Here is a 15,829-nt window from a genome sequence, read left to right as displayed (position 1 = left end):
CTCAATGTTCAGTCCGGAATAACTGACAGAGTGCTGACGAAGGGTCTTCCAGACTCGAAACGTTAGCTCCGTTCTCTCTCCAGATTTGAGATTTTCCAGCATTTTCTGTTTTTGTCTATAATTTACCAATATGGGTGAAGATCTTCTGCTAGATGCATTCACTCTGAAAATTGATCCGATATTTTACTGATTTTGCAATATTGCTCAGCATTCCATCAGCTTTATCAATTGCTGTCCTGTAATGGTTGGATAAGGTCCTGTAATGGTTGGATAAGGTCCTGTAATGGTTGGATAAGGTCAGTGTTGAGCCCTTGATTTATTTCAACCTCTCAGTTTGACACCACTCATTAAGTAAATACATTCCTGGTTTTCTCTTCCAACGTGTAAGATTTTGCACGCATTTGTTTTGAATTTTACATACCAAAGGTCTGGGTCCATTTCTGAGGCTGAGCCAACAAAAGAAATTACCCACTGAATCCCCAGTTTGGTATCATCTGCAAATATGGTAACTTGTCTTGGGTTACTGAATTTAGATTTATGTTGATCCGAAACAGTGAAGACTCCTGATCTAATCCTTGGCTACTTCACTTTGTATATTTTTCCAGCTCAATCACATCCCTCATGATTGTCCACCATCTTCTCTCTTTTAGCCTATTCCTTTTGCATGTTTTGCTTTTAACTTATGATGTCTACTATTTTATGCTTATACTGCTGTTCTCTTTGGTTCAGAGCTTTTATCTCAAACTCTGAGCTTTCCTAGATTTCATTATTGGGTTTGACAACTTCTCTTTGCTTTATCACTACCCCAAAAACAGTAATCTAGTCTATTCAAAATATTTAACACCTCACCCTCTGGTGTTCTTCTGTGACTGGGATATACCCGAAACAGAACACAGCCTGTCATCAGCACACTTCAACTGATGATTTGATGAAAGGTTGTAATACCTGATCTGCCCTCTCTACAGTTGCTGACTTAGCTGTGTGTTTCAACATTTGCAGTTTCTTGCACTTTATTTCCAAGCCTTTCTAAAAAGGTGTGAAAGTGTAATCTGCCGCCTCATTCTCCCTGTAGAGAAGGGACAAGGTTCCTTATCAGTTGGCAAAGCAAAGATTAAAAACTGGGTACAGTGGAAATCGTGGCACCTTGTCACTGTTGGACTTCAGCATAGTGCATCAGTGAGTAACCATGAAATAAAGTTTAAAAACTATAAATTGTAGAATTACTCATTTTAGCAATGCTATATATTAACAGTAGTAAGAAAATAAAGTATCAATTAATTCTGCATTAGCATTAGTCGCATCAAACTCAAAACAGTGGGCAGAATTCTCTAGCTGTTCAAGCCAGCAGGATCTCTGGTAAGGCTGCAGTGAATGGAGATTTGGCTGAACTGAAATTTTCTGTTCTCACTTGCACTGGCGGCAGGGTGTGAACAGCTGGAGAACTAGGGAATCCCAGCCATTAACACACTTTCTCTCTCCACGGATGCTGCCAGACCTGCTGAGTTTTTCCAGCACTTTGCTTTCATTTCTTGCATTATGGGTATGTATACAAATAAAATGGTTACTAAGTGCTCACCCAAATCTATGTGCACAAGTTCAGCAGATTCCTCGTCAATGAGGATGTTTTGTACGTGTCTGTCGCCAAGACCAACAATGTAGCAAACTGCAAATAAAGGAAGAGTTTCGATAAGATAACAGGCTAGAGTGAGATGCAGAAAGATGCCAACGGCATGGGTTCAAAACTCACACTGACTGTGGTAGCTCATGGGGCATGCCTCTTCATCTTGCCCCAGGCTTTTGGAGTAGTGCCCTTCAAGCTATCACTCCATCTGCCTCTCTCTAATGGAGAGGAATGCCTATGGCCCTTTGTGCTCTATGGCTAATTACTTACTCATTCAATTTAACCACAATTAGATTAAGAGTTAATAGTTTTAGGGCCTCTTTTAAAAACATCACTAATTTAAAATGATCATTCAAAGGTTTGTTTCTTTCCTCTAACTTTCTCTTTTTGTGTCACTGATTCAAAAATCATAAACCAACTTGTATTTGTATAGTGATTTTAACACTAAAAAGGTTGAAAGGCATGTTAGAGACAAGCTAAGCGAATAGGTAAAGATTGTAAAAGTTTGGTCAACGAAGTAGACTTTAATAGAGTTTTAAGATGAGAGAGAAGGTCCTTGGTCAATAAGGGGATCAAGGGTTACAGGGAGAAGGCAGGAGAATGGGGGTGAAAATCAGATCAGCCATGATTGAATGGTGGTTGAATGGCTGACTTGATGGGCCGAATGACCTAATTCTGCTCCTATATCTTATGAAGATGACTTTAATGAGGATTTCTAGAGAGTAGGGTTAGGCAGGTGAATTCAAAAGAACTGAGTCCTTTTTAGTGAATGGAGATGGGGCTAGATATGGTCATATAGATAGGGTGCAAAGTCAGAGGTTTTTAAAGATAGAAGATGAGGATTATATACTTGATTGGAGGATGGAATCCAGAGGCACACCAGCTTTCTGGTTCACTTCAGATGTGAGATTAGACAAGATGGCTTTTCAATCTTGGGAGCCTCTATTTTCTTCTCTTCACTTGAGTTCTACACAAGCACATCCCCATCAGTGGGTGAGCAAGGTCTAACCCACTTGATTTTTCTCTCGCTTAACCTAAGAGTAATGAGTAAATTGCAGTGCTCCTGACTGGCCCAGCTGAGAAGAGTGATTGTCAAAGTCTGTCTGACTCAAGATCTCCATTAATTATTGACAGAAGCCTAGAGTTTGTAGAATTTCATTTGTGTGACAATTAGGTAATCTGAAAAGCAGTGATACATCACAATGATTAAATAGTGACATACCTATTGAAGAAGTAGCCACACTTCGAGTGTACCCAAGCCGTTTTTCAAACCAAACAGCTGGATCCAAGAATTTTTCCATGCAGAAATATCGGAAAACAGGCCGGAAATTCTTGCAGACATCCATGAAGACTTGATATTTTCCTTCAAAACTTAGTTTCTGTGCTTCCTGTTAAAGTAAGTTAAAAACATTGTGTAACATTTGGTGATGAATTGACAGATACTAATACCAAAACTCCTTTACACTCTCCTCGCCATCGCAGAGAGACAACGTTCCCATTCCTTGGCCAGTCTGTAACTGACCACGAGAGATATACAAAAATATTATGGTTTAATTTTATGGAATTGGAATTTTCCCGATCCCAGTTTCCACTTCATGAGCTACTTGATGTCTGGAGCAACCTGCAATCAAAGTATTCAGGGCTTACAAAAAACACTTCATAGTTACTCTTGATCGCCTATCTTGATCTTTTTCTCAAGATCTTGCTGTAGGACAACAGGCTAATTGGGAAAGGGTGAAAATTGCTCCAGCAATGTCATGTGTGAAAGGAGCAATGGGTCCTGGCATTCAAATCTATTACCAGCTTCGGTTTTACATTAAATGTTTAAATCCATTTAAGACAGACTTGTATCTGATCAAGTACATAAAAGGGCAAGACAATATTCTACCCGAGCGTCTTTATTTTTTTGAGTTATCAATGTGCTGTGACTCACCGACATTCTTTTCCTGCAGTCTAGGCTGCTCCAGTCATTGGGCCGATATCTTTTATGGGCTCCTTCGTTTGGGTTAACTAAATATTCCCCAATCGGCACAGTTCCTGTACACCACTCGAGAACGCCACTTCTCTGAGAAAGAGGAATGACCTGTTCGAGAATGAAGACAAAATATTCAGGTATAAAACTTATTGATATACTGCACATAGGATTACTTGCTGGAGCATAATTAGTGCAGAAATTAAAAAAAAAATACAACAGTGCATTTTATTTTCAAATCCCTAAGTGTACTGGAATTCTTATTACAGGAAGTACAATTGAATTTTAAAATAAGTTAGTAATTGTGGGGTTATGCGATTTCAGTGCATTCCCTCCTGCTTTACTTGTCCTTCTCTAGGGGTGGTCTTGGGTAGTAGCTCCACTGCTACCTTTACAACCACCACCACTATCAACAACTCCACTTTTGCTGAACAGCTCGATCCTTCCTTTCTCCACAAGGTGGAATGCTCGTGTTGGATAAAACTGCTGCTGAAGAACTTGCTCCAGGACTGATATGAAGTGGAAGTCCTCTGATCAGCGTTTCCAATATTACATCAAGAGGCTGGCTTAGTATTTTATTCAGTCAAAGTTTTTCTATGTTGCACACATCTTAGCTTGTAGAAATTAGCTTGGAGAATAAAGGACCATAACATATACAGACCTGCTTACATCAAACTGATCAGATAATAATGATCTCAACAACCTCTTGCATCTGTACAATACCACTAATAAAGAACAAGGTCCATTTTTCCTTATGCCTCAGTCATCAAAGGACCTATTGAGAAGGCAACCAAAAGCCCAGCCAAAAAGATAGGTGCTGGGAAGGGCACCAAAGACAATAGGGAGTTGAAAAGCTGGAGGCATTTAGGGAAGGAATTACAGCGTGGGGTCCAGCGGGCAAAGCCAATGCGACCAATGGTAGGCTAAAGGGAGAGGAAGGACTGATCAAGGTGCTGGAGTCAAAGGAATGGAGAATTCAACTGGAGACATTACAGGGGTAAAGGACTAGATTTTCATCCTAAAGGTGGGTAGTGGGAGTCAAGGAATTTCCCAGCTCGGCAAGCCTGCCTCGAGAGAAAGCGCCTACAGGGGGGGGGGGGGGGGGGGGGGTAACTGGAGTTGGGCTGCTGCCTCCAGAAACACTTTGGAAGTAGCTGGATTCTGTGGGACTTCAACCCAGTTGCAATAAAAGTAATAAAACAGAAAATAACCCCCTAGCACTCACCCACCCCCACACACTCCCCTTGCTAACTTATGACCCCCCCAACCTGCTCCCCAGTCTTCCTCATCACCTCCGTACCAATCTATGTCCCTCCACCCGTCCCTATAATCCCTCACATTCTCTTGCCTCTTTCTTGGCTGAGAGCCAAGATGTCCATTGGTTTGTTGAAACAGCAAAATATTGCTTGATTGACAGCTTTATTTTTTAGATCTATTTTCAATTGTTCAAATGTTTCTTTACACAAGATAAAGAGATGTCAAGTGCTTGTAATTTTGACTATTGATACTTTAAAGGGAGTTTTTGTAAGAAAGTTATGAATGAATGACTGATTTTTAAAAGTGTTTTCATGCATGACATTGTTACTATAGGATTCATTGGTTTTGTACAAAGTGTATAATGGGTAAATGGGCATTGAAGCACCACAGAATAACATGGAGGGTATGAGTGGCCATGGGGGTGGGTGGAGGGCCATTGGCTGGCACTAGGGGCAAGGACCTTTCAAAATGTTTCCTCATCTAGACTATGCTTCACAACACACCTTGAGGGGCTGTGACCCATGACTCAGAATCTCAGAATCAGATCTCAGCCACTATTTTTACAGGCCTGCAGTATCCCTGCCTCTGCGAAAATCCTGCCCCAAAGAGAGGATTGAACATGAGGAAAATTTATAATTCATAGCATTGTGAAATTGAAAACCAATGTGGATCAACGAGAAAAGGGGTAAGGAATGAAATGTAATGGAGAAGCCATTGCTAGAGATGCTCTGACTATGATTGGATAGGTAAGAATGGAACCAAGTTAAGAAAAATCCCATCCAACTGGAAAACAGGAGAGCCATTGGAGATGGACAATGCGGCTGACTGTGTCAAAGGCAGCAGAACAGTTGCATCACAGCCAGTCACAAAATACATTTTTGACTTTTGTTGAAACTATTTGAACTGCTATGGAAGGGGCAGCCAACTGAATAGAGGGATTCAAGAGATGTGAGAGAGAGGCACTGATCTGAGAGATGGAGTGGTGAACAGTGAGGTTAGTTTTAGTTTGAAGAGGGGGGAAGATTAGTGCATTGTGAAAGGTAGCGGGAGAGTGTCTTAGTAAAGAGAACCAGCGTGGAGAACAGCAAGGGAAGCTGAGTTGTTTGCAGTTTAATGAGAATAGGAGAAAGGAAGCAGTTTGATAGACAAGAGCAGAAATTGGAAGAGAAACCGGAAGTAAAACGTCAGGGGCAGGCTAGGAGGGGAAGTGGGAAGTAGTTTGGGCTGGTGGGCAATGGGAAGGAAATTAAAACAGCAGAGGCAACAACTTGGACTTGTGTGTAGAAAACGTTCTGAAGTTTTACAAAGAAGAAACAGGAACAATAGGTGCCGAATCATGGGAGAAGGTAAGGAAAGGTGATTGAAAGCCCATTAATCAGAATTTATCATCCAATATGCCATCCATTGTAATGAGTATTATATAGATTACCTTGTATGTGCGGATAGTCAGCTTCCTCTTTCTGGTATCTGCATTCTTCTGCAAAAGTGCATTACACATTTGAAAAACCTGCTGCATGACAGCATCCTGTCGTAGATCATCTCGCCCCTGGAGAAAAAAAAGGTACAACCAAATTGGGTTCATCATTGGCTACAAACTCTATAGTGCATTGTCTGCACCTTGTCAATTGGTGCGATATTTTGCATTTATAGCACCTTTAATGCCAAGCCAAAGGAGACGATATTACAAGGGTAACCAAAGACTTGGATTTTATGGAGACCGTAAAGAAGGAGAGGGAAGTGGAGGATTTAAGGGAAGGATTCCAGACAAGATGAGGGGGCTGAGATGTTTGATATGGGGCTTAGGTGACTGAAGGCCTGGCTACCAATGTTAGGAGGAATGCACAATAGGTCAGAGCTTGAATGGTGAAGAGCTCAGTGGAATGATGTGGCTGGGGAAGGTTAGAGAAAGGTGGATGCAAGGCTTACAAGCACCAGGACTGCTTATTCTGACTCTTTTACAGCCTAGCCTTGCATTACTTTTCTAATTTTGCTGCAATCTGCCATTTTCACTTCAGAAAGATTCATTACCAATTAAGATTATTGCTGAACATTCTTGAACAAAAAGGTGTGATAATGGGAACCAACTCATTAAAAATCAGTACCTAGATCTAAGCTGAATAACAGGATTAGTGCTTAAATTGACACTAGCACTTGGAAGTTGCAGGCAAAATAAAATCAGACAGGGTTCCCCAAGCGCAAGCAGTCTGCTCCCAGTCTACTAATTGTATTCAGATCACTATATGGAGATTCACAAGTATAGCCTGGTAGAGAGACTCTCTTATTCTCCATAACCTCTTATAAGGAAATTGTTGCTGCTTGGTTCCTTCCTGTCCTTCATCCCACCTCCAAACACCTCCTTGTTCAAGAACTTTGTCATCTGCTCCCCAAGGATCAGCAGTTTGATTATGACCAGTTAAGTTCATATTTTGTATCATTTTGGGACTTGTATAGTTTGAGATTTTAACTAAAGGAAACCCTTTTTGCCACTACGATACTAATCTGCACTGAATCTTTCTAAAATGTGAATGTTGCAATGAGGAGTACTTAAATGGTAGACTGCAGTCTGCATCCAGACCAGGAGCTGTTTACTTCTGGGCAGCAGCACATGAATGCCATTGGACACCACCACACACGTTATCAAAAGAAACCACATGTGAGGAAGGTTAAATGGCAGAGTGAGGCAAAGCAAGAAAAGTTAGGGCCAGGCAGTGAATGGGCCAGAATAAACAAAACGCTTGCTTTGAAGATTTGTTGCATTTTATGCAAATTGAAATTTTGATTGAAAGCAACAAATAAAATAATTCAATCTCATTGTGGTTGTAAAAGTTTTATTGATAGTTTTCAACTTTAACACCAAAATTGGGAAGCTTACTCGACACAAAAGGGACAGTAAGCAGTGAATTTAGCTGCCTAATAAACACAAGCAGTAGTTAAAACATTTAACAAGATTAAATATTTAAAGTTGTTTTTATTATTTGGTGTTATTCAATTGATTTAACTGTTGGAAGATATTTGGAATGAGACTCCTGGCTGCCTGAAACAAAAACTCTATGGTGATGTAAGTATTAGCATAATTGAGGGAGGAACATTGTGCCTTACACGAGTAGATTAGTGATAAACAGCTGATGTTGGGCTAGAATGTTGGAACTGTTCCAACATCGCAAAGAAAGTTCAGCAACAGCATCAGAAAAGGAACTGGCAAAGCCTTCAGTTACCATGGGAACTATCCCCTTTTCTCTTAGGTATCCTGGGACCTGTTGAAGGGTCAAAGTGATACCTGCTCTTGACAAACACTGTATTCAGTTGGGCCTATTAAGAGACATATTTGATGGAATGTCCTGGGGTAGCCCAGCATCTCCTCCAAACTTTTCAGTTTACTCCTGACTCACTAACAACTTGGTTAATTGCATCTCCAGTGAAGTGAACAGAGTGCTCCTGTTGTCGTAGAGGCCAGCAGCACAGTCCCAAGCTATAGTCTCAGAGTAAAAAGTCACTTGTATGCAGTGAAAAGCTTTTTTTTCCATTTTGATTTAGGCTATGTAATTTGTGTGAAAGGACAATTGTGTTGCTGCCATTTTGGGATTAAAGTTTCTCCTGATCAGCCACAAGAGAAGAAGTGATTCTAGGCAATTTCAATTCAATGGCTGTACAAAACGTATTTTAGTTTGACAATAATTAGCAATCAGTCAGATCCAATAGGAAGTGTTGTCTTCTGCCCCGCATGACATGTTAGTAGGGTGGTGAAAAAGGCATATGGGACGTTTGCCTTTATCACTCGAGGCATAGATTTTAAAAGCAGGGAAGTCATGTTGGAATTGTATCGAACTTTGTTGAGACCACAGCTAGAATACTGTGTGCAGTTCTAGTCGCCACATTATCAGAAGGATGTGATTGTCCTGGAGGAGGTGCAGAGGAGATTCATCAGGATGCTGCCTGGGATGGAACATTTAAGTTAGAAAGAGAGGTTGTAAAGACATGGGTTGTTTTCACTTGAAGCAGAGAGGACCAAGGGGAAGCCTGATTGAGGTATACAAGATTACGAGGGGCATGGACAGAGTGGATAGGGAGCAGCTGTTCCCCTGAGTTGAAGGGTCAGTCACGGGGGGGACACAGGTTCAAGGTGAGGGGCAGGAGGTTTGGGGGGGATGTGAGGAAAAACCTTTTTACCTCGAGGGTGGTGATGGTCTGGATGCGCTGTCTGGGACAGTGATAGAGGTGAGTTGTCTCACATCCTTTAAAAAGTACCTGCATAACCATTTGACCTGTCATAACATTCACGGCTATAGGCCAAGTGCTGGTAAATGGGATCAGGTGTTTCTCTTGTGTCAGTGCATACTCGATGGGCCAAAGGGCCACCTGCACTGTATGATTCTATGAAGACAGTGTTAATGACTGGCCCAGTTGTTAAGCAACTAAGTTTTAAAAAGCCATGGGAAAATTGGTAGGAACTACTATCAAGGATTAGGCACCACCTGAATCATAAATGTCAACTTAAACTGATTCTACATTAAAATACATCATGGAATTTCTACAGGTGATGACAGTGAATGGTTTTACTTTGGTTATTGCTTTATCGCATAAACAATGACCAAGTAACCACCATCAGTTTCACTGATGTCCTTCAGGGAAGGAAATCTTTTGTTCTTGTCCATTTCCCAAGACTTACCACATTCTCAAAGGAGCAATTGGGGATGGGCAATAAATGCTGACTTTGTCCGTGTTGCCAGATATGGACGAATAAAACAAGTGATATCACTAGAATCTACGGTTTTGACATTTATAGAAAGGGTGTGGGGAAACATATCTACAACCAGGAATCCTGGAAATACTGGGAATGTAAGTGACATGCCAAAATTTAACAGAAGAATCTCATGAGAATTTTATTCACTCAGTTTCCTGTATGGCAGCTGGTCAGAATGAGAGCTGGCTGGCTGCAAGGTGGGAAAGCCTACAGGAGGAGGATACAGTGAGTTTCCCAAGTCCTGGGAAACCAGTCCGCAGCAGTTAAATTCAAACAGACTCCTGGCCTACCTTTCTAAAGCAAGTTATTGAGTCAATTCCAAACCAACCAGTTAAATAGGACATTGGTGCATTCATGGTCCATTGTAGGTCGGCTTTTCACATGTACCAATTTAACCTTCCGCCCTGCCCAATCGGCATTGGACTGTTAAAATTATTCTCGACATCTCACTTTTGTGTATTCAAATTTTCCAGTAGTTCTAAAAGATACAAGCAAAACCTTTTGTTCCCCTCCATTATAAATTACCTTGACTAATTGCCTTCTCTCCTTCCCATCTGACCCCACGCAATCAATAATTTTTGGAAGATTCACTCCTCCTGCTAAGCGAAACTGAGGCCTGAACGATTTCACAGTTATCATATTTTCATATTTTCCAGATGGATCAACCTGAAAATACACAAAAAGTTCAAGCAATTTGTAACTTGCCACTGAAAATTCACACAAGTACTTTAAATTTGGTATGGGTGCAATAAAGCACTTTGGGGTTTCCCTCAATATACTTGCACTTCCTCAGTGTATTTTAAACTTTGTTCCATGAGGCCACATTGGCCAAGGCTACATTTTAAACCTGTTTAAAAATGAAATGCACCCCTAATCCATGCATTCCCTCTACAAAGCAAAGAAACATCGACAACAAAAACTTTAACTTAAGAACTTTGAGGATTAAAAAATACACTGATGCAGGAGCATCCATGCTGTTCTATCAGATTGTCTAAGAAAGAACCATTGAAATTTTAACTCAGATAAATAACAACATAAGCAAAAGTGACAAATACTTCTGAAATGTAAGCAGTTGCCCATCTGATCAGGAATCAGTCAGTATGAAGCACTCATCAAACTGAAATGAATCACTGGACAGCTTTTTGTAATGTGGAGATGCCGGCGTTGGACTGGGGTAAACACAGTAAGAAGTTTAACAACACCAGGTTAAAGTCCAACAGGTTTATTTGGTAGCAAAAGCCACACAAGCTTTCGGAGCTCTAAGCCCCTTCTTCAGGTGAGTGGGAATTCTGTTCACAAACAGAGCTTATAAAGACACAGACTCAATTTACATGAATAATGGTTGGAATGCGAATACTTACAACTAATCAAGTCTTTAAGAAACGAAACAATGTGAGTGGAGAGAGCATCAAGACAGGCTAAAAAGATGTGTATTGTCTCCAGACAAGACAGCCAGTGAAACTCTGCAGGTCCACGCAACTGTGGGAGTTACAAATAGTGGGACATGAACCAGAGTCGCTGAGCAGAAACTGATAGCCAAGTTCCGCACACACGAGGACGGCCTCAACCGGGATATTGGGTTCATGTCACACTATTTGTAACTCCCACAGTTGCCTGGACCTGCAGAGTTTCACTGGCTGTCTTGTCTGGAGACAATACACATCTTTTTAGCCTGTCTTGATGCTCTCTCCACTCACATTGTTTCGTTTCTTAAAGACTTGATTAGTTGTAAGTATTCGCATTCCAACCATTATTCATGTAAATTGAGTCTGTGTCTTTATAAGCTCTGTTTGTGAACAGAATTCCCACTCACCTGAAGAAGGGGCTTAGAGCTCCGAAAGCTTGTGTGGCTTTTGCTACCAAATAAACCTGTTGGACTTTAACCTGGTGTTGTTAAACTTCTTACCAGCTTTTTGTAGCCATAGTGACAGTATCAGGCACTGTCAGGTTGTAGAATGCTCATCTAATGCACAGTTAAAGCTTCTATACTTAGTTGTAACATATTTTAATATAATGTATATAATACACTTTTGGAGAAGGCCTCATCATTTATTTCTTAAAATCATAGGTTGAATACATTGGTCAATGTGAAAAGTGGAGTGAATGGTGCAGGACATTGTAACTTCAGGGAGTTGGCTAAAGTCCATCTTTTCTAAATGGTGAAATGCCTGCCTTAACTATTTTGCATAATTATTATGCTAATGAACAAAGGTTAGCATTTATACTGTCGATACAAAACTGAGAAGATTTTACTAGCAAGCTTGTTGCCTTTTCTTATGCACTTTATAAGTTGTTATACACAAAAGTAAGGCATTTACCAAATGGCTGAAAACGTTTTCCAAGCTCACAGATCAGCCAGTTCCATTAATTGATTAAATCAGTCTAGTGTCACTCCTGCAGGTAACTCAACCCTAACCTTTGAAGTTGGGGAAGAAAAAAATTAAAGGAAGAAAAATCACTCCCAGAGTTTTTGGGCATCGTTCAAATTAAAATTGGCAGATAGTTACTGCACTCTCAGCTGGTAATCTATTGATAGGAAATGCATGAAAAAAATGCAGACAAAAATATGAGAATGATAAAATGTTTTAATCCTTCGACTAACTCCCTCATCCAAGTCCTGCTCATGACTATTTGAAATGGTTTTCCTTTCACAAATACAGACCCAACCCCCATCTGATCCAATTCCAATTTGAATTTCAAAGCTAAGTATAGAAAACAATCTGTGCAAGAGTCAGTTATAGTTACAATATAGGTAAGGATTCACAAATACTGCAGCGTAATACTGGCATCTAAACAATGCTATGAAGGAACTGAGAAAGAAAAAAAATCTGCACCCCTATTTGTATACAGTTGCGTCCATTGCAAAATCAAACAACAATGGCTTAATGGTTTCACATAACAATATGTAATCTTAAAAGAAATCTTAGTTCCAATGTAATTACTGTAAGGATGTAACTAATGTTGGAAGGAAGGAGCACACAAATCGACTCCATAAATTGAGGGCCAAGGTCAAAGTTCCCTCTTATTTTTTTGATTTGCCAGTGATTTATTTAAATGTTTGGCCCCTTTAAACATTTGTGTGTGGCCATGCACATATGATAATTTAAAGGGACCGATTTGTGCAGGGCTTTCGGGTTGTTGTGCAGCAGGGAATATTGATCAGATTCCTCTCCAATGAGATTCATTTCTGGCTTACCTTGAGTTCCATGGTGGGAATAACAACTTCATCAAGATCTTTTAATTTTGTGATGGGCTGTGTTGAAGGAATGTCAATGGCTTCTGTAATTGGAGAGAATAAAATTAATTTAAAAACTGTTTCACTGAAGTGATTAGTTATCTGAAACATTAGGAATACAGGAAAGCATGAAACAAGAGAAATTGCACACCAATTCCTTCAAAAGGCCACAAATAATTTACTCAATTACATATAATCTCCAAAGTCTTTCTTTGCTCCCTTCCCCTAAACAGGTGACCATGCCAAAAATCAGAATGCTTTTGAGAGGTGAGGGTATCTAAAGTCACCTTCATGCTTCGAAACCTCCTTCATACTTGACAAATGTTAGAGCACAAGGAACCCGGGAAAGCCTTAAAGATACCCTTTTCCAGCAACAACATTTAGTTGAATTATACTCCTTCTCTTGTGGTGGTAACAAGACTGGGAGAGCTCATCATCTTTTACATTGAACTCAAGAGAGGGGCAAAAACAGCTTGAAAGATGAAAATGAAGTAAACCACTTCAAGAATCCAATACTTGATGGATATCTTTAATATCAGGGCTCAGCATGACTGATTTAAAACAATTACTCTTCCTCTGGTGTGGATTGGATTTTCAGATATTCATGTCTGTCAAGTTTAAAACCAGGGTTATTAAACAATATATTACTTTTATTCAATGAATACTTACTTCTCTCCATCTTCCATTTAGTAGCATCCATGTTTGCAAGGGTGATTAAGGCATCACATAATTTCTCAATATCCATCACCATTTTAGCTTTAGATTTTCTCACTGTGTTTATTATATTGCGGGCAGCATCCATTCTTTCCTAAAGCAAAGCAGCAATGCAATGATGTGTAACTGAAGTATAGACTACTGGAGAGATCTGGTAGAGGTCAGATTAGTATCTTTACTGCAACAGTACTTCTTTATTTTATAGCTATTCCTTCACCAAAGATTATAACAGAGTCAAAACTTTGCACTCTGGAAAACAAAAACGACATTAAGATGGCCTTGGAACACAAATACAAATTTTGTCAAGAGTCAGTCATAAAATATGAAGTATTATTGGGAACTGCTTTCTCCTGAGCTGAAAATGCAGGAATAAAATCCCTGAAATAAGATGTATTCCCTTGAAAGCTACCCATTACAATTTCAGAATCTAAGCTTCCTAACTGCTAATCTTGTTCTTGATAAAGTCCTTCTTTAGGATTCAAATTTCATAACTTTCGTAACAAGAATCCTTCCTTGAGTCTAGATTTATGCAGTCGCATGGTCATAGAATTAGACTGTGTAAAAACTCTGGAGGTTTTACTGGAGGCTGTTATCATCTCTTTCATCTCCAGAATCAACAAAAATGTATTCTTTTAATGCACTCGACAGCTGTTATAAAGCCTTTTAGTTCAAGTCTAGTGAATCTTTATGCTTAGCACAAAGAATAGCATGGAATAATAAATTATATCAAATAACTGCCCTGCCATTTTGCTACTCTTGACCAACTTCATCATCTCATCCACTCCTTCCACGCCATTCCATTTCTCCCATCAATCTGACTCCAATCTCTCCAGCCAGGGTAACTTTTGCTGTTGGGCTCCCCATACCTTCTGCTGTTCTCATTTTCCATCCACACCTCCCCCACCCCATCAGTGCTGCCACACATGCATCAGGCTCCAATCCTTAGCACATCCCAGGCACCTCTGGTTTGCACCAGACACCTCCCACCAAATAAACCCGCCAACACACACACCCCTTAAACAGATCAATCAAAACATTCTGGACAGACAAGAACTGAATATTATTATAATAGATTTCCCACCTATGAAAAACCAGTATTCTTGGAAAAATACCCTAAACTACAAAATACAGATTTGTGGTAGGTCACAAATGAAATTAATTGGCACTTTTCTTTTCATTAAAAAAAAGCTTTGTAGGATGGTGTCACCCATGTCAACCCCCACAATATATGTAAAACACTTCAGACTAAGTAACAAGAATCCACACAGGTGGAGCTTTTGTTTGCCCAATATGGAGTACACATTCTCGCTCCACTGGAATACATCTTGTTCACCCAAGTCAAGAATCAAGATATAACAAGAAGTCAAGTGGGTTCTGCTACAGTTTAACCGGCTAACATGGCACAGCCTATCAGTACGGACCTTCTAAGTCAGAGTCCTGAGTTCAAGCACCACACCAGGACTTGAGCAGGATAATCTAAGCAAATATTCCAGTGTAATGCTGAGGAAGTTCTGCATTGTTGAAGGTACCACTTGTCAGGGGAGATGACTGACTACCCAAATGATTATAAAAAACCCAGTAACACCATTCAAAGGATAGTGGAGAATTTCACTCCGACATCCTGGTCCATATAACCCTTAAACAACATCACCAAAATAGATTAATTGGTCATTTCTCCAATTTGTGGGAAAATGTTAACAAAAGTTGGCTGCTATGCTGGTCTATGTAACAGTGACTACATCTGAAAAGCAACTCATTCGCTGTGAAACCATGAAGGCGTAAAAGGCACTTTGTAAATACAAGTTTTTTTTTTGGCTTTTGCTTCTTGTCTGGCCATGACTACTCGTTTAGGCCCTGCATAGTAAGGTTATTTGGAGCACAGCAGAAAGCGCAGCTCCCTGTCACAGTTCTACCTCTCCAGATCCCATGAATGAGACAGACTGGGTGGTTGATCAATGGTGTGCTCGGAAATGCCAAACTTGCCTGACACAAATGATGGAGCCCAGAATATTAATTTTGTTTTGATCATTCATGTTTCACCAACAAACCTGATCCAGATGAGACATCTCTTTTTTTGTATGTTTCCCTCTCTTCAACACTTCAGGTTTTCCAAGAACGTCATCCTTGTTTGCATTGGATAAAGCCAAGATAATAAATAGCGTATGATGTGGATGATCCAGTGAAGTTCTTCCAATTAGCTGTGGTATTAATAGAAAGCAAAATTATGAGCATCTATTGTGAAACCATGAATTGGAAATCTCTGAAGGAAACACAGGCTGGAATTTTACA

At 40.1% G+C, this 15,829-nt stretch overlaps 1 protein-coding gene across 3 annotated transcripts in view; it reads right to left on the bottom strand.

The window, feature by feature from the left end:
• atm (ATM serine/threonine kinase) overlaps nucleotides 1–15,829 on the bottom strand; it is a 135,885-nt gene that overhangs the window by 13,020 nt on the left and 107,036 nt on the right. For all 3 annotated transcript variants that reach the window (XM_078222057.1, XM_078222059.1, XM_078222058.1), the window contains 8 exons: nucleotides 15,589–15,738; nucleotides 13,496–13,634; nucleotides 12,788–12,870; nucleotides 10,117–10,257; nucleotides 6,280–6,396; nucleotides 3,555–3,704; nucleotides 2,844–3,009; nucleotides 1,577–1,663 (listed from right to left, as the gene is read on the bottom strand). In XM_078222057.1, the coding sequence (XP_078078183.1) occupies nucleotides 1,577–1,663; nucleotides 2,844–3,009; nucleotides 3,555–3,704; nucleotides 6,280–6,396; nucleotides 10,117–10,257; nucleotides 12,788–12,870; nucleotides 13,496–13,634; nucleotides 15,589–15,738 (1,033 nt within the window). The remainder of the gene's footprint in view (nucleotides 1–1,576; nucleotides 1,664–2,843; nucleotides 3,010–3,554; nucleotides 3,705–6,279; nucleotides 6,397–10,116; nucleotides 10,258–12,787; nucleotides 12,871–13,495; nucleotides 13,635–15,588; nucleotides 15,739–15,829) is intronic.

Source organism: Mustelus asterias, chromosome 10, assembly GCF_964213995.1.
Source record: "Mustelus asterias chromosome 10, sMusAst1.hap1.1, whole genome shotgun sequence".
Lineage (NCBI taxonomy): Eukaryota > Metazoa > Chordata > Chondrichthyes > Carcharhiniformes > Triakidae > Mustelus > Mustelus asterias.
The sequence above is the reverse complement of the archived record's forward strand: the minus strand, read 5'-3'. Positions and strand labels throughout refer to the sequence as shown.